We start from the raw sequence: 17,890 nt of genomic DNA on the forward strand, positions 1-17,890 counted from the left end.
TATTCTTTTAGCATAAATCCTTTTATTATTATTATTATTATTATTATTATTATTATTTTATAATTTTAAAAATTCTTTTATTAGGTGATTAATATATAATGTTGTTGAAATTTTATTGGATGTTAATTATAATTTTTGTTTACGAATTATTTATTCCAGCTAATGGAGAAAATTTATTTTTGTAAATGCATACTAAAACAGTTATTTTTAAATGTTTTCAATTTCATGTATTGCACGAGTCATTTATCTACTTATAACTAATCAACTGAGCATAAAGAATCTACTGATTATTTCCAAAATTATTCTGGGAGAGAAGTTATGGAAGCAGGGAATACAAATTGGTAGGACTATCGATTTATCTACAAATCTAGAAAAGAAAAACGTTCAGATGAAAATAAAGAGATCGATATCTTGTTCATCATTGAAAAATCGGCCGTATGATGGAGAGAATTCAGCAAAGCTTCAACGGTAGGTCCGGTATACTGGGTTGTACATGCAGCTCTCGGCATATTCAACCAGATCTTTGGGTCGAGGAAGCCGAGAAGCCAATCCTACAATAAGAAATTCCCGAATGACTTGGGACTCAATTTCTAAAGGGGAGAAAAAATGATTAACTTGAAAAACAATCCACGAAGCGCATATAAGCATCGTTAAACACGAGAACTTGAGAAGTTTCTCACCGAGCTCATATGCCTTGGCAGCAACATTAGCAGCAATGTGGGCGGATATCTTTCTGATGTTGGAGAATGGAGGGTAGATCAGTCCCTTCTCGAAATTCTCCGTTGCAACTTGAGCAGCTAATGCTTCCGCTGTCCCCGAGAAAACCCGAGACAAAAAGAGAATGTGAATTGCCATTGGTTGAGGAAATATACACGAAATGAGAAAATCCTTCCATTGAAGTCGGCTACTAAACGAAATATAGGTGATCCTATCCTAAGATTATATGAAATTGCTGGTGAAATCATCAGGAGAATTTCATATACTTACAGGCAGCAAGAAGCATGTCATCCTTAACGCGGATGGCACCGGATATGATCAGGCCCAAACCCAATCCAGGGAATATGTATGCATTATTTGCCTAGTTAATACAATCAGAACAATTATGCACATCAAAACCAAGCAAAATAAAAAATGGCAAAGAAAAGAAGAGACATGTCCGCAGAGCAACGTTGAGAACAAGGATATATGATAATTATGTAAAAGCACAGAGCTAGGGGAGCTAGAAACCTGTCCCGGCACATAAGTCTTCCCATTATATTCTACAGGATTGAATGGGCTTCCGCTGGCAAAAATTGCTCGACCCTGCAAATTAAGCACGGAAAAGTCAAGATATCTCAATGTAAATAAGAGTACAGAATCCACTTAAATAATTTGCGGGAATATATATAACATCTCATTATAACAGCTTAGACATTTTGAGGATGACAAAAATTCAAGAGAAATTTGGCACCTCACTCCAGGTGTAAGCTTCTTCAGCTGTGCATTCGGATTGGGAAGTCGGATTGGAGAGAGCAAGAATTATAGGTTTCTGCACACAAAGAAAAGGAAAGAGAAAATCACATTACAATTTTCATTTCCAGTAATTGATGTTAACATCTACAAAAGAGGCTTTCTAGTCTTAACTTTCACTTTCAACAGCGCCCTTAGACAGTCGATAACATTAATTTAGTCAACAAAAACGAAAGCAAATTCATCGAGATCTTCTTGAGGAATAGTAAGTGCATTGGCAGAATAAGATCTAAAGATCACCTTTTTTTTCCCCCAATTTTTCCAATTTTCAAAATACTATTTGGTGAATTCTCAAATTATAATCTTCGTTACAGTAAAAAAAATCGAAAGCCACAGCACATGTATGAGTACTAGTATCTGCTTGTCATGTCTGTGAGAAACCTTGTTGAATGAAGCCATGGCCTCAACCACCTGCTTCGTGAATGTCTTTCCCACTCCTGACGATCCTATTAAAACTGTTGGCTTGATGGCCTAAGATGATCAACAGATGAGAAAAGCTTGAAAATTCCTTAGGGAATAGATAGGTAATAATATGCAGCAACGAACTGAAGGGCATGAGTATCAATTCTCATAAATTTAACACCTTGACTGCATCAAGAAGAGTTCTCATGGGTTCATGCTCGTGAGCCCAGGGCTTCTTGAAGTGCTGAAGCGTCTCTTTTCGGGATGCAATAATCAGCCCCTGCCAGCACAGTTATTTATATTTGAGGTGAATGTCCAAATCAAAGTGCTTTGAACATACTAAACAACACAGCTCTGGTCTCACTCACTACCTTAGAGTCTACAAGCCAAATCTTCTTGCGGGTCTCTTCTATCGAAGTTTTTGTCTGCAGACAGTAACATTAAGATTATTTAACAGCTTTAATGTAATCTCAATGGAAGAACCTAAGATCCGGAAATGGAAATGAAAAATACCTGTTTTGACATCTCAAGAGCTATAAGCTCTGCAATTCCAGTTCCCGCCTAACAGATTACAGAACATGGAAAAGTGAGACAAAGATGGGAAATAGAATGAATTCTTTAGATAAGCAAAAAAATTTGCAAACTATACCACTTCATCTAGGAACTGTTACTACTCTAGGTAAATGGACTGGAATTTCTTTTTCTTTTTTAAATAAAAGGGGTTATTAACTTTTTCTTTTCTTTTCTAAAGATGATTGCAATCAAAATTATGGCTCAATGAGCCAAAGTTGCAGTCCTAAATGGGGGAAGACTTTTTGCTGATCAATTTATAGCACGAAGAAAAATAAATGTAGGAACAAGCTGTACCTCCCCTGCGCCGAGAAATAAAAACTTCTGATCCGATAATTTCCCACCCACTAATTTAAGAGCAGCGATTAGCCCTGCAAGCACCACTGAAGCTGTGCCCTGTACTCAAATAAAAATAATAATAAAAAAGGGGGAAGAGTTATTAAAAATTTATATTCTAATTTATCCCAAAAAAAAGAGAATTTCTATTCCATAGGAGCAGTGTCGAAATAGTTGATAAAATTGTCGCTGTTTTAGAATGTTTACCTGAATGTCATCATTAAAGACAAGGTGTGTATTACTGTATTTTGCCAGTAATTCAAATGCATTATGGTTTGCAAAATCTTCGAACTGGAAGGACCAAAGGTTCAGAATCAGATCTCCATATAAGAATAGGAACTTTTAATCGACTAAAGATACCAAGAAATTCCCTTATACTAGGAAAAAGGTTAGTGAACCACCTGAATAAGGACTTTCTCTCCATAGTTCTGCTTGACAGCAAACATGAACTCTTCCAGTAGTTCAGCATATTCCTTTAGCAAAGAAACAGGAATATCTTTAATATGTTGAGTTTAAAATTTAAGATCCCTGAAAATGTCTTAGTTTTGAGTAAACCTGCCCAGTTGCCCTGTTTTGCCTAAGGCCAATATAGAACTCATCCTTCAACAAATCTTTGTTGTTCGTTCCAACATCAATGGTTATAGGCAGGCACTGAAGAGAACAGACAAGTCAAATCATAAGTTCAGCAGCTTTATGAAGGACTAAATTATGGCATATTAATAAAATCTGGCTTTCAATTTCAAGTGATACAGCCTATATTTATACTCATGTTTCTATGGTAATTACTTACTGACAATCAGCTGGAATGAGAATTTTTATCAAAAGAACAATGCAAAGGACAGCAAGAATGAAAAATTTATTATAAGGTACGAAAGAAAATATAAAATTGAAGCTTACTGCTGAAGGACGAAGACCTCCGAGTGCGGTATACAAAGAGAGCTTTCCAACAGGAATGCCCATCCCCTGAAATTTTGCCCAGGTGAGAATGGCCAGGAAATCTAATGCTTACGCTAAATATGTGCAGAATTACTAGGAATAAAAGAAGGTTAAAAGCACAAGCACAAGTACCTGGCAACCCAGATCACCAAGACCCAAGATTCGCTCACCATCAGTCACAACAATCACTTGAATATTCCTCTCGGGCCAGTTTTTCAGGACCTCGAGTATCTTTCCCCTGTGAGGTTAAGCGTCTAAACGTAAAAAAGTAATACAGAAGTTGTTCGGTGGTTTTAGTCCACAGGATGACATGAGTGGATGAACTCAATCAACAACAATAATTGATAATGACATCTATGATTTCTATGCAAATTGATTGGCTTAATCTATCAGACTAAGACCATATACTACCATGTAACTATTTCTTTCAGTACTAAATGGAAAAGTAGAACTGAAAAAGGAAAATTATACGAGGAAGTCATGTCATACTTTTCTTTTAAGCTGATATAGAGGCCCTGGGGGCGCCTGAAAATGCTGCCATATTTCTGGCAAGCCTCGCCAACTGTTGGAGTGTACACTATGGGAAGCAGTTCCTCGACATTGTCGATAAGAAGCTTGTAAAATAACCTTTCATTCCTCTCCTGTATAATATTAATATATTAGCAACTGTCACAAGAAGAAAAAGGCAACGCTAGCCACCAATCCCCTCATCATCTAAATCCTCAGCCTGCATAGTAAAGTTTCAGGGTGAATGAATCCAACATCACAGGCTTCCTTTTGAATTCAAATCCACATGATTTGACGATTCTTCTGATTAAGAGCTAGATACTTTTACATCGGCTTAAAATTGACAAGCTAGAAGCAACATCAAATCAGAACCGTGGCCAGCATAGCACAGAAAAGCTACGCAATTCTTAGAACCTTGTTTCGCTGACCTTATCGAAGTGATTTCCCATAAGACTCAACCTATAGAAAAATTGATCACTTAACATAATATGAGAATAAAAATTCTGGACTAGAGACTTGGTGCCACTTCTTTCAGCTTACTTATTTTATTTATTCCAATTCCATGCTAACATTTTTATTCTGTCACAACATGTCGTTACTTGGCTTGCACATATATATCAATCCCTTGCTCGTGCATTATATCACCAGGTCCAGCTTAAGCTCACGGGAAAATTGGTACTTAACAATAGCTAACAACAACTTTTAAATTGACTCACATAGAGTCTATACGAGAAAGATTAGAAGATTGCCATTACAGGAGGCAAAACTTTCACCTGGAGATCCATCATGGCCATATATATGTGAAGGGGAACCTTATACTGGCGAAGCATGTTCATTATCTTCTTTTCCTGAAGAACAGAATTCACAGTTCAGCGAGTTGTCCAACATTTTCACAGGTTTATAAACAAGACCAATTTAGTAGTGAAAGATACCTGCAGCTCCTGACTCATGACTGCTGGTGGCAGAAGTCCACGCAAGTAATGAGCATCTCTCTCTTTCTCGGGGAATGCTAATCCCTTGTTGTGGTGTGGGTCCCGCAACAAAGTGTAACCACTGAGAACATATATCACTGAAATTAGACATTTTCTCTTCATATCACAGTCATGGCAGTAGAGGAAAAAACAAAAACAAAAAACAGGGTCTTCTGTATGGTTAAGAATGAGCTGATCTTGAGCCATTCGCAAATATCAAGAAGAGCGTCTTAAGCATAACCAAAGCTATTGTTCTCAACTAGATTTTATGTTACTTGTAATGCAAAACGTTTGTTCAATTGATAAACCACAAGTTCTGACGTTCTCGAGGGACAAAACAATAGTTGTGCTAAAAGACACATAGGAAAGGGACGAGAAGGTTCACTCCTCAAGACGAGTTCAAAATGTCAGGTAGAAGAATAAAAAGCCATTATATAGATCGAAATTACTAATTAGACTCCGTAATAGGCATGAACATCAAGCCTCCATGTCGAAAGAAGAAATCAGAATTAAGCATATAATGGAAAACAGAGCTGAAACAATAGTGAGTTTCAAATAGAATCAGAGTCTGGGTTTATATTTTGAATCCCTATATAGTATTTATCCTATTTGCTTCCCAACTAGTCACTTTCCATGAAGTTAGTCTTTTGTCATACTTCAGTCTGTAAGATCAGTAAATAATGGACTTGTATGCATTCCTTTTATCCACTCAGAAAACTGAAATTCAGGTGGGTATGTGGAATTTTATGCTGGGACTCATGGTACTAAAGCTCAAGAGGCCTATCCCAGATCATACAGCCCATCCAAACACCGATATGGTACACAAAAATTTGATGGGTCCTAGAATTTTTTATAAGATTTCGAGAAACTTAATTATAGCGAGTAACAGCAAGAACAACCTGCTGCTTTTGAAGCATTAGCATACATATTTCTATGGAATTGCATGCCTAGAAGTGAACTAAAACATCAGATATCAGCAGATTGAATATTACTAGGCAATGCATAGGATCATGCTCTTTGTTTTTTTCACTTGCTTAGTATATGCGATGCCATGCTTCGCTTCCCGTGAGCCCCTCATTTATAAGAGAATCCATACTAGACAAGATTCTGTAAGAAAGAAGATTCATTTTGAACCAAAATAATCACAATGGGTCACTACTAAAATGTCTTGCCCAAATCAACAGTGCCACATGTAGCAAAGCAATGAACGGCCGTGATTGATCCATCCAGTGCACAGAATCCTTTCTAAATCCATTCCAACTCCTCCCCATTAAAAGTTATTTCAACGTCTACGCATTGCTCGGTCATTTTGGTGCAAAACCAAGGACTTCGTAGGTTACATTCGGCACGAAGGTACGTGAAAAAATATAACGAAATCATCGATCACATTCGACGCATTAAAATGAAACTACGTATGGCAAGGACATGAACCGACCCCTTTAATCAGACAAAACAAAAAATTAAGCTCACCTAGCAACGGAAGAGGCCCAAGGGGTGAGGAGCTGATGACCGTCCTCATTGCCACGGAGGTCCTCATCAACTCCCCCTGCAACCCCATTCAGCAACCTTCTGCTCTCCATCACTAACCACCCCAAACTCTGCCTACTCTCCTTCTCCTTCTCCTTCTTCTACAATTTAACCAAGAAGGGTAAACTTGCTTCAAAGAAAATTTCACTCTGAAACGAACAATGAGACCCAACCCAGCTGCCCACTTTATATAGCAACGAAATGGCACGAGGAAAAGAGGGAAAAAAAAAAAAAAAAAAGGGGAATCTGAGGGTGGAAACATAATGGGGTTTTCGTTTGAAATTGGCCCGACGAATTGGAAAAGAAAAAATGGCGGCCTTTTTTTGTTTTCCTGGGGGTGGGAATTTCTGCTGTTTAACAACGCTACTGTGTGCTTGGAGACTAAACTAGCTGTCTAAAACGGAAATGTTGTTTGGGGGGAGGGGGGTTGGGAAGAGGAGAATCGAATCGAATCGAATCGAATCGAAGTAATAATTTATTATTTAATTTAATTTAAATAAATGTTGGATTATTATTGACCTACCAGAAGGAGGAGGAGGAAGGACGTGTATCGCCTCAGTGACATCATTGTTTCCTTCCTTACCGCGTTTCTTCCTCTCTCTCTCTCTCTCTCTCTCTCTCTCTTCTTCCTTCTCTCTTACTTTCTAGATAGAGAGAGAAAGAAGAGAGAAAAGCTCCGTCTCCTCCGACGCCTACCGCATTTGCGCCAATAAATAAAGAGAGAGAGAGATGAATTTGGTTATCCTTTTTTATTTTTATTAAATGTATTTCGGCAAATTTACTGCAAGATCAGCTCAATAAGGATAGAACTCTTCGTTAATTGATTTTATTCATTTACAAGATTCAAATTTGAGATCTTTGAACAAACGCCGAGCCGTTTATTGTCATGCTGATGGATTTTTTGTGGGGCCTACTAGGTCTACTCTTCTTTTTCTTCCTCATTTCAATTTGTAGAGTTAGTGAAAACTATTTGCTGGAACGTCTAAAACGATTAATAAATTAGAAATAGAGTAAACCAGTGATCCCTGAATGTTTTTAGACGATCACTTTTTTTTCCCCCAATCAATCCTACCTAATTTATTCAGTTCCATTATATAAGATGGCCCGACTATCAATTTAATGACATAACCATCATGGCAGGCTTACGTGACGGCTGATAAAGTTACTGAACAATCGTGCTATATTTGAAACGAAATCAAAATCTCATGCCTGCCGATGCAATTATGTACGATACATTTTACATATCTATAAGTATTATTATATTATAATCATTGACTAGAGGAAGTTAATATCAAAAAAAAATTATTAAATATATCTATTTATTTATTTATTTATTATGATACTTATATAAAAAAAATTCAAACAAAGCAGTCTTATGATAATTGGTTTAATTAAGCTAACAAGTTTGATTTTCAATTTAAAATGCTTCGTATTCATTTGAAAAATTATCTGATAGAAGAATTAAAAGTAATTTTTCCACAATTGAATTTTTCATTCAAATAAAATACGTTATATTTTTATTTTTTATTAAAATAATTAAAATGCAAACTTGTCAAAAAATGAATGCTTAAATTGTAATTGTTATCTTCTACAAATATTTTAGAAGACTAATTATTGTCATATAATAAATTTATCCTAGATATTTACATAATGCATTAATATAGGGCATGGGAAGGATGATTCACCATATATAAGTCGAGGAATTGCTCAAAAAGCCAATTTTGGAAAGCTCTAGTTGAACGAATGAAAATTTCTCACTGCACCATACCTGGAAGTCTAAATTAATAACATATATATAGATTTTCTTATAAAAATAATTCTTCTATCATGCTGAGTTAATTCCAAAGCGCATGAAGGGTTGCGCATTTTGACTGCTAACCAACCCCCAAGAGAAAAGAAGTAAAGATATATCGTAAGGTCTGATAGCACTCAATCGTGGAATTTCATTCGACAATACCAAAGACCTACGCATTTGTGCCAATCGATCGTGAATGTGGTACGTATCTCCGTCGACTGTATGGAGATGCACTCGATCTAGATCCCTATCCCAGTTTATAGTGCTCCTGCAGGACAGCTAAAGTCTTCGTTTTTTTCTCCATTTGATGAATTTTCATATATATTCTTTGCAACTGCCCCGGAAAGGCGAAGCGAAAGCAAAAGTCGAGTGATTGGCATACAATTCTCATTACGAATGCCTCCGAGAACCTTACAAATGTTAGCTTAGCTCCCATACGTTTCTTTTCTAGAAGGAAAAGAAAAGCGAATTCTAAGCTCCATCTGTCCCTTGGGAGAAAACGGGGCACTAATAAGGAAAAGATATCTGGAAGTGCAAAGGGTTCGCGCTGACCTAATGAAAAATAAAAGTGAGACCGCAAATATGTTCTTAAAATCGTCATGTACATATACAAAGCGAGAGAATAAAGATTAAAGTCGGCTATATATATATATTATCAATTGAAGTTTCGCCACTTTATAAATTAAAAAAAAAAAAAAAGTCAAATAGCACTCACCGTCATGACACCTAACTTTGGGCTTTTCCTAAGTCGCACATCGATCTTGGGAGATATGTTCCATTCCGTTCAGCTAGATCAAGTCCCCACACGTTTATTTGCAAATTTATTCCATTCCCTCCACGGTCCACAAGTAAAACTTCATCATGCTCAATGACAGACGGCAGTGGCCAGCGTCCAACCACCACTGCCCAGGGCGGCATAGGCGAGATGCCACTGCCAGCCACCCCTCCCACTCGGCACTGCCCAGAAACTGTTCGCTTTATTTTTTTTTCATTTATAAAGAAAACCCATGAATGTAGTAAAATAAAAAATAATTATTCACATGTTTTGAAAATTTCTTTAATTTTTGCAATTTTTTAAAAAATATTTATTTAATTGGCATGCTAATAACATCTTCCACATGATTCAACCCAAAAGTTCGGCACACACATCCCAAGCGTTTGATTAGGATACTGACTTTCCATGAGATTTTAAATCTCATCGCATCATCTCATTAGTCCTATACACTACTCTTGCTACCAAACATAGCTTGAATGATCCGATCAGGAGCAATAAGTTCGAACAAATGATCCGATCAGGAACAATAAGTTCGAACGCTACATGGTTCTCTTATCTTGTTATCCTGCGTCTCAGCACCTTACTTAAGAAAGAAAACATTACTTTCGTATTCTATAAGGGATGTTGGGATCCACCATATAAATTGTACCAACCACAATCCAAACTATAGCTTGAAACTCATTCCTTCGAAGTACAAGCATCCTAACATCTCAACTTTGATTCAAGGGGAACACCACCATCTCGTACAAAACCATAAAACATAGCTCCCCAAAATGTCCTTTACTTTCATAGATAGGCGTCCAAGGTGTCCCAAGCAGCCATAGATTATCTGAGAAAATGGCGATTACTAGAGTGATAATAAGTGTCCTAACAAGAGCGTTGAAATATTGTCCTCTTCAGTTTGAGGGTATTTCCAAATTGCTCCTTTAAATTATCTGGAAATTGGCCACTGGGGTTTACAAAAACGACCCAGTTTGTTCCTTAAAAAATAAAAACATCAATCCCGAATTGAACACGGGCGCATGCTTCATGTGCCTAAAGACTTAGGGTGAACTGCAGTCAGTCGTGCATTTCATAATAATGCTTCAATGTGCCAGAACCGGAAAATATAAAAGCTTACACCGAAAATATTTGGTCAGCAAGGGTCCCTCAAGCTTAGGCCACTGTGATTTTTCCAGACTTGAGACAGATACAATACTTATCAAGGAGCATTCCAACAGATAACCCCTGCCCCAAACTCTGAGAACCATTAGGGTGGCCATGTGGGCTATCATGCTTGACCTGATAAAGCTCAGCCTTGAATTTGTCCATAAAGGTGCAGGCCTCAGGTCTGGGATCAATGACTAGGGTTGGTCAAGTAACTATATCGATATATTTGAGAATCAATCATCCTCAAGAAGTCACGTTAGCACAGGCAAAATGAAATACTAATACACAGGCAAAATGAAATACTAATACACAGCAAAGATCAATTCCCACGTGAGACACGAGATTGCAGATACGTACCAACGCATCAGCTCATTGAATGATCCCCAATGAAAATAAATTCCTGGCAGTGAAGTGGTTCCTGTCACTCCACTACTGTTCCCAGTAAGTATTCTCTTTTATGAAAGATAGTTGCTCCTCGATGTGCCAGATTACGATCGTGTTACCTCCATCTAAACCAGAAATCAAGTGAACAAAGCAAAGCCATGGGCTAGGTGTATATTTACACGTCGTCATAATGTGAAGAATGAGAATTTATTTACAACTTAGTACACCTTCTAAAACATAAACACCATATTTTCGGCAAGAACATATCCTAGATTCTCACTAAATCCCATCATTGATCTACGACAATCTTACTGGTGAAATCAAGGAAGAAAAGAGTACTATAATTATGGCGAGAGACCAACATCCACAAGTTCAAAAGCTGAAAAGGTACCTTATGAGATCTCCCAAATATCTGAGAAGCACAATATGATTCTGATGAAGCAAATGGATACCCTCGCAGTGCACACAAGTGTGATCCTTCATTGCGAGGCTAGGTTCCTATTTCTGGAAGCAAAGATGCGGAAAGACGACATATCAGATGGAACATGCAACAAACTGAACAGTCAAATCCAACGCAACCCAGGTGTACAACTAAGATAGCCATCCAAGAACATAAGGGACATGGAAAAACTACCAGTGTGAAGACAAACAAAAGGCCAGCAAACAATGAAAGCTATGCATGAGACTCCTCATCACTAAGGAGCAGAAACTACCTCTGGACAGTTGACAGTGCATCGCAAAATTCAACAATTCTATGCCAATTAATATCTCACTTGATATCTCGAGACTCCATTCATTACAAGAAAAAGGGCTGTACTAAACTGCTGCCACAAACATGCTATAAAGTAATACCATATCTACGTGACGAGAATATTTTCTTTACACATCACGAGAATATAAAGTAATATTTCTAATGTATGAATCAAGACATCTCATCTTCCCTTTCCACATAACAAGAATATTTCCTTGATATATCCAAGATATGCTTCTTTGGGCTTGGGCTCGTTGATATGGATTTGGGCTGGAAATCCTCCTCATCACTATAGCTAGAAACATATATATCTATGATAGCATTTAGTGTCTAATCAGTAAAGTGAGAAGAAAATAGGGACTTACTCATGCCATCTGATTGTAATAATAAATGCTGTTTACTATTCCACAGTAAAAGAAACTACTAACTGGTACTTTCAAATGACCTCTAATTCAAACAGCTCTCCAAATGCAATTAACAGCTAAAAATCGCAGAATGAACGACCCAGGAATAAAATCGATGTAACCATGCAAAGCCCTACAGTATCAGTGATGAAAGAAATTAACTTATCCTCTGTTGTACTCAAACTATCTACTGTTGCAAGGTGAAGTTGGGAAATACTATTAGAGTCAAAAGATAATCAGAAATAGGAAGTCATTACAGGCTCTGCTTGAACTATACAAAACAAGCTCATTCAGGTCACTGAATATTCCATCAGATGGAAGGGAAAAAATTAACCTAGATATATTCCGGTCTAAGAGAGAACTACAGACTACAGACTGAACATACAACATCCTGTCTGCCCAGGACAGTGATAACTGCTGTTTTTGATGATCATCTATGAGAGAAACCCCGCCTAGGCACGTGACTCCAAGAAAGTGATGTTTTTCAAAACTGTTACAGACAAATCAACAGTCGCAGCAATATTCCAAAAAAAGCACATGAGAGACTTCGAACACTGGCCTGTTGACATTTAGTGCTGAGGTTTTCTAGAATGTGATGGTAGCAATTAGGGATCAGGGATTTTCAAGATATGTTGCCTCAAGGTCAGTTCCATGAAAGGCCTTCCGTCCCTAAAGGGAACAAAAGATAGAAGTGCCCACTTGATGATTGACTGCCCCAAGTGATTGTCCTCAACTGAATTTGGCAGCTCAAGAAACAGTCCGACCGTAGCATATGGAAGCGATGTAAAGATTCTTAGCCCATTTCTCCTGCAAAAAATATTTAAAGTGAATAATAAAATAAATTTCATAACTGATTACACTGAACAGAAAGGTCTATATATATATAAACTCGAGAACAGAAATTACCTTAACATGTGTACTGGGAAAAGCAGAAGTCCTCAGCGTCTCTTGAGTTTCATCTGTCGGTTTTCTCCGTGGGACACTGAGAACAAAAGCAGCCTGGTCGAAGGTAGCAGCAGTTGAAGTTATGCGGTATCCATTGTCCCACCTCCGATGAATGCCTTCACTGGGATATAGAAAATCCAGCTCCACCACCTAAAATTTTAATTTGGTAGAAGAAAAGTTCAGATAAGATTACAGCCACAACAGAATCACAAACTAAGGAGAATTTCTCAGATTTGCAAAACCACCTGATCAGAGAAACCTGCACCACGAGACATAACAACTGCCCATCTAGTTCCAGCAGTGGCCATGGAAGTGACATAAAATCCTTCCCTCCACTTTTTGTTAATCCACTTAAAGGGAAAAGCATCACTGACTTTGTATGACTGCTGCAAGTACTGAGTTCCTGCTTTTGTAAGGAGATAGAAATCAGTAAGAGACATACGAGGTAACTAAGAATTCGTCTGTTGCCAAAGACAATTCACCCACCTTTAGACATCACAACTAGTGAACTTCCATTATTAGCTCCTGCAACTGCACTGATGTAGTAACTCTTCTCCCATTGCTCCATAATCCATTCCTTCAAGACCAAACAAAACAGACGGCTTATCAACTTGAACAGCCGGAGAAATTATCAATGTGTCAATGGATCATAATTTCAACTCATGCAATAAGTAACACATAATAAATGCAAGCTCTCATAAGCAACCTTGTGAAGAAAGTACGGTGAGAGTTCATAAACTTGAGCAGTGAATCCAGTGCCAGCATCCATAATCAAGGCCCATAGGTTTGAGCAAGAAGCCACACTGCTAATATATAAGCCGTCCTCATTTCCTTTCTCAATGTGCTGGGCCAACCTAATATCTGCCACATTGTAGTGATATCTACAACAAAGAACCCAAAAACAAACTATTAATCCTTCCCTTCTAAACCGGAATTGTATTAAATGCAACGTTAATTAGAAACTTCAATAGTCAAGAAAAAGAAAAGGACCAAAACAGTACAGAAAGAACAAAACTCCACTGTACCTTTGCTTCATGGGCCGTCGAGCATTGTAAACACTAATCCATTGAGTTGCAGGCATCCCCATCCGAATCTTCTTCTTTGGCTGTTCATCCTCTTCCTCCTCGATCATTAATCGTCCTCTCTTATGTCCAACTTGATAGATAAGCTACAAAATGAGAAAACCATTCAACCATGTTAGAGCTCCAACAGATGTGGAGATGTACTCTCCTGATTTAACTAGACAAATACAGGTCCTAGAAACACTATACAAATAGCAACTCAAAATAAATAAAGAGTAAATTTCAACGACACCCCCCATAATTTGAGAAATGGCCAGCGACACCCCTCTTTTCAAAAATTAGCCGCACACCAACCCCCCTTTACAATCCGACCAGTTACTTGATTTCATTACCCGAACCAAATCTGACCCGATTTAAGAGGGGGCGGGGAGGCGGGCCCGGGGGGGGGGGAGTAGAAAAATCAGCAAAATGAGGGGTGGTGTGTGGCTAATTTTGAAAGGAGGGGGTGTCACTGGCCATTTTACAAACTATAGGAGATGTCGTCGAAATTTACCCATTAATAAATAAATACAAAGAAAGATGGATAACCTTCTGAGCGCCATCTGTGTTTATTGGTCTAATATCTGGGTTGGGACCTATGATCCCATCAAAGAGAGAAATGTATCTGGCATAGTCCGGCTCCTCATCAAACTTCAAATTCACTACATACTCAACAAACTGTCGGAATGGCTGGGGACAGAAGCAACAGAGAGTTTCTGGAGATGTGGCCATCTTCTTCTTGCATACAAGGAAACCCTTATTCTCTCCCTAACAAGCAAGGATGTTAGGGTACTTATAAAAATAGGCAGAAACATGCTTTAGTTTTTACAAGTGAAACCTGATATCCTTGCCAAGGCAAGCGGCCACGAAGAAGAAAAATAAGCGTGTAAGCAAGAGATTCCAAATCGTCCCTCCGGCTACCAGTTCTACCCAGATGGGCATGGACGCTAGCATACCGAACTGTCCCTCTGAAACAAGAGATTATAAGAGCCAATCAACTTACGATGTTCAAGAATATATTATCTAATCTTGACACATCAGTTTCTAAACTACCTAAAAACATCAGGACGTTGATCATATTCAACATGTAGACCAGTTGAACTGTCTCTCCACCGAGTAGCTGCAATATCAAACAGGATGAAGCAAAAGTTACAGAGCTGTTTCGTGAACAAAATGGGAAAATGCTTATGGTCTAAAACAAGCTGACCAACCTAAACCCAGGTCGACCAGAAACAGCTTCTTCTCATCAGGGGTTCCTGAAGGGCCAAGCAGAAAATTCTCAGGTTTCACATCTCCATGCACATATCTGCCAAAACAAAGCAAAAGCTGTGATATACACTGGATGATTACTCCAATCTTGCTTCCTCCGATTCATTTTCTACGGTTATGGTGTAGCAGTTGTATCAGGATATGCACTACCATAATACTTTAAGTAAAAGCACAAAAAACAATATAGAATGAGTATAGAAGTCATTACCCTCTAGAATGCATCTTCTCAAGTATAGAGATCGCTTCAACAGCAATGCATGCAACCATTTCTATAGACATCCTGGAAGAAGAGAAAAACAAACAGAAAGCTTAGTTGGGTTAAATGAGGAAAGCATACCTCTTATGACAGATAAAAAATTACATGTGAGAGTTGTTATTCCACACATCCCATAAGCTAGGCCCGAGCATGTCCATGACCTGTAAATATCACAGAGTTTTCTCAGTAAAAATATACACAAAATGTATAGAAATCCAAACTCCGCAATATAATATAGAGAGCTTAACATACCATGACGTAGTAGTCACTCTGTCTGCCCTTGTAATGAACTCGTGGCACTCCATGACTTCCACCAAGAGCACTGTTTAGACAACATAGAATGAAACTTGTTAAGAAACAAATATTGATATTTACAAAGAACTTCATCAATTTCATTTCATAAATCTAAAAATGTAGTATAAGGAATCTCACCTGTAAACTTGCCACTCGTAAGGCGGTCCATAATTACAGCCTTTGCTGCTCCTATGTTCGAATTTCAGGGCAACCTAACATGCAAATCTCAAATAATCATGCTAAAGAAATTTAATAGATAACAACATAACAAAGATAAACACATGAGTACCCATACGTACCTCAACAGCTCCCGGACCGGTTCGCTCGGTCAAGCTTGTGGCACCAACTCGACGACCAACATACACTTGCCCAAATCCTCCTTTCCCCAGTTTTCTTTCAATTCTGTAGACTGGTGAACCACCAACTTGGACCTGTTAAAGACATGAAAGAGAATTTCATCAACAAATTACGAGTAAAATGCTTTGAACTGGCGAAAACAACAAGAAAATGCAGCAGTTGTCATATCGGCAGGACAAAACAAGGCAAAAAATCTCGGATTGATGATGCATGGAAGTCCCAGAAAAGGGGATTCCCAATTTCCAATCCAAATTCCTCAGAAACCACGCGTTTGGGCCAAAAAATCTGTCATATTACTCGAATTCTTCAGCGAAATTCCCCAGTCCTCTCTTCACCGAATCATGAAGATAACTAAATTGATAAAAACACGGCAAATTTTTTTTTTTTTGCTGCGATCGCATGTCATATATTGCCAAATTCGTCACTCCCGAAACGAAAAAGCAACCAAACCCCAAGATAGTAAATAAATAATCACTATCATCAGTTAGTCTCATCGGATGTACGGTACCCTCTCGGGGAGAGGAGCAGTGCTGCCCTCCTCCTCGGCTCCGGCGGCCTTATCGCAGCTCCGTCCACCACTGTCGTGCTCATCCATCGGGCCCTCACTCCTCCGTCCTTCCTCAAGCTCAACCGAGGCCGCCTTTAGGGCCTCGCGCTTCTCATCAACACCTCCGATCGCGTCCTCTCTCTTGGGTCTCTCTCTGCTCCTGGCAGCAGTCGTGTTCCTCCGGCGCCTCGGGGCGGCGGGTCGCTTCTGCAATGGGCTAGTCGGGTTCGGGTTGTCGGTTGCCCGGGCTCCGCGGCTGCAGAGTTCAGGCATGGTAATGAGGAGAAAAGGATCGACGAAGGCCGTACCCTTCCATGGAGCGCGGTGAAGATGGGGAGAAGATTCAGGAAGGTTCCAGTTCAATCGCCATTACTGCGTTCTCTGTGCGTTTGAATTTTGGACTCTTTCAGCTCAAAAATGGCGATGAGAGAGAGAGAGAGAGAGAGGGAGAGAATGACGAATTAGGGTTTGAGGAGGTAGAGGAGTGGAGAGGTGTGTGGACAGAAATGAGAGGACAAGGTTGGAATTTGCCTTTAGGATTGCATTCTTGCTTTCCTTTTTTATATTTCTTTTTTCTTTTCTGTTTTTGTCTGTTAGATTAGATTAGATTTTCTGATTTCTGATTTTCAGATATAAGAACAGTAATGAATGAATGTTTTACTTTGAATCATTTTCTTGATGCAAATTTTTGTACAGAAATAGATAAATTACTTCTAAAAAAAAGTTTAATAAAGAAACAAAAAAGGAATTGTCCTCTAACAAGCGGTTACAAAATTATTGGACTATGGCAAAAAAAAAAAAAAAGTTGTTAGACCAGATAAATTGTAATGGGCGATAACCCATGCGTTACGCGATAATTTTGATGCGAATGTAAAGTCGAATAATCATTTCAAAACTATAAAATTTGAATTGACATATTTTATTTTAAATTATAAAGACAATAAAAATTGTTACATTTTATATAAACTAAAAATATTTAACTTAAGTAAGTATGCGTAACTCCAAGGGGTTTCGCTTGATGGTTAAGTATGCGTAATTCCAGGGGGTTTCGCTTGATGGTTAAGAGGAGTGTATGTATTCACCCGGTTCCAAATTTGAAATTCCTTAGGGTCAGTCCGCACGGCCTTTGGCTGGTTTACCATGTG

General features: G+C 38.4%; 2 protein-coding genes across 8 annotated transcripts; both read right to left on the reverse strand.

The window, feature by feature from the left end:
- Positions 1-266: 266 nt before the first annotated feature.
- LOC116192563 (NADP-dependent malic enzyme-like) lies at positions 267-7,442 on the reverse strand. Of its 4 annotated transcripts, none has more exons than XM_031521139.1 (20): positions 7,282-7,442; positions 6,702-6,859; positions 5,193-5,313; positions 5,034-5,108; positions 4,243-4,394; positions 3,886-3,991; positions 3,715-3,780; positions 3,373-3,468; positions 3,219-3,290; positions 3,025-3,108; positions 2,779-2,877; positions 2,425-2,472; positions 2,283-2,336; positions 2,093-2,191; positions 1,891-1,980; positions 1,451-1,528; positions 1,228-1,302; positions 988-1,078; positions 681-809; positions 267-551 (listed from the first exon to the last, which is right to left on the reverse strand). In XM_031521139.1, exons 1-20 carry the CDS (start codon positions 7,324-7,326, stop codon positions 463-465), a joined length of 1,827 nt encoding a protein of 608 aa, XP_031376999.1. In that variant the 5' UTR covers positions 7,327-7,442; the 3' UTR covers positions 267-462. The 4 variants fall into 4 exon arrangements, with proteins under 4 accessions (XP_031376999.1, XP_031376998.1, XP_031376997.1 ...); XM_031521138.1 differs by having other exon boundaries at positions 1,861-1,980; XM_031521137.1 differs by having other exon boundaries at positions 1,849-1,980.
- Positions 7,443-10,153: 2,711 nt separating this feature from the next.
- LOC116202148 (casein kinase 1-like protein HD16) lies at positions 10,154-17,235 on the reverse strand. 4 transcript variants are annotated; one of them, XR_004156025.1, is made up of 18 exons: positions 16,707-17,235; positions 16,141-16,272; positions 15,980-16,053; positions 15,800-15,869; positions 15,653-15,708; positions 15,500-15,571; positions 15,234-15,328; positions 15,076-15,142; positions 14,861-14,990; positions 14,572-14,790; positions 13,987-14,129; positions 13,668-13,842; positions 13,448-13,538; positions 13,207-13,364; positions 12,923-13,111; positions 12,576-12,823; positions 11,253-11,365; positions 10,154-10,986 (listed from the first exon to the last, which is right to left on the reverse strand). XR_004156025.1 is itself a non-coding variant. In XM_031533628.1 (16 exons), the coding sequence occupies exons 1-16, from the start codon at positions 17,016-17,018 to the stop codon at positions 12,764-12,766; spliced, it is 2,043 nt and encodes a 680-aa protein (XP_031389488.1). In that variant the 5' UTR covers positions 17,019-17,235; the 3' UTR covers positions 11,004-12,763. The 4 variants fall into 4 exon arrangements, 1 of the variants encoding a protein (XP_031389488.1); XR_004156024.1 differs by having other exon boundaries at positions 10,192-10,658; positions 10,835-10,986; positions 11,253-12,823; XR_004156023.1 differs by having other exon boundaries at positions 10,208-10,986; positions 11,253-12,823.
- Between the last annotated feature and the right edge of the window lie 655 nt (positions 17,236-17,890).

The sequence above is a fragment of the Punica granatum genome, chromosome 1 (assembly GCF_007655135.1).
Source record: "Punica granatum isolate Tunisia-2019 chromosome 1, ASM765513v2, whole genome shotgun sequence".
In the NCBI taxonomy this organism is placed as follows: domain Eukaryota; kingdom Viridiplantae; phylum Streptophyta; class Magnoliopsida; order Myrtales; family Lythraceae; genus Punica; species Punica granatum.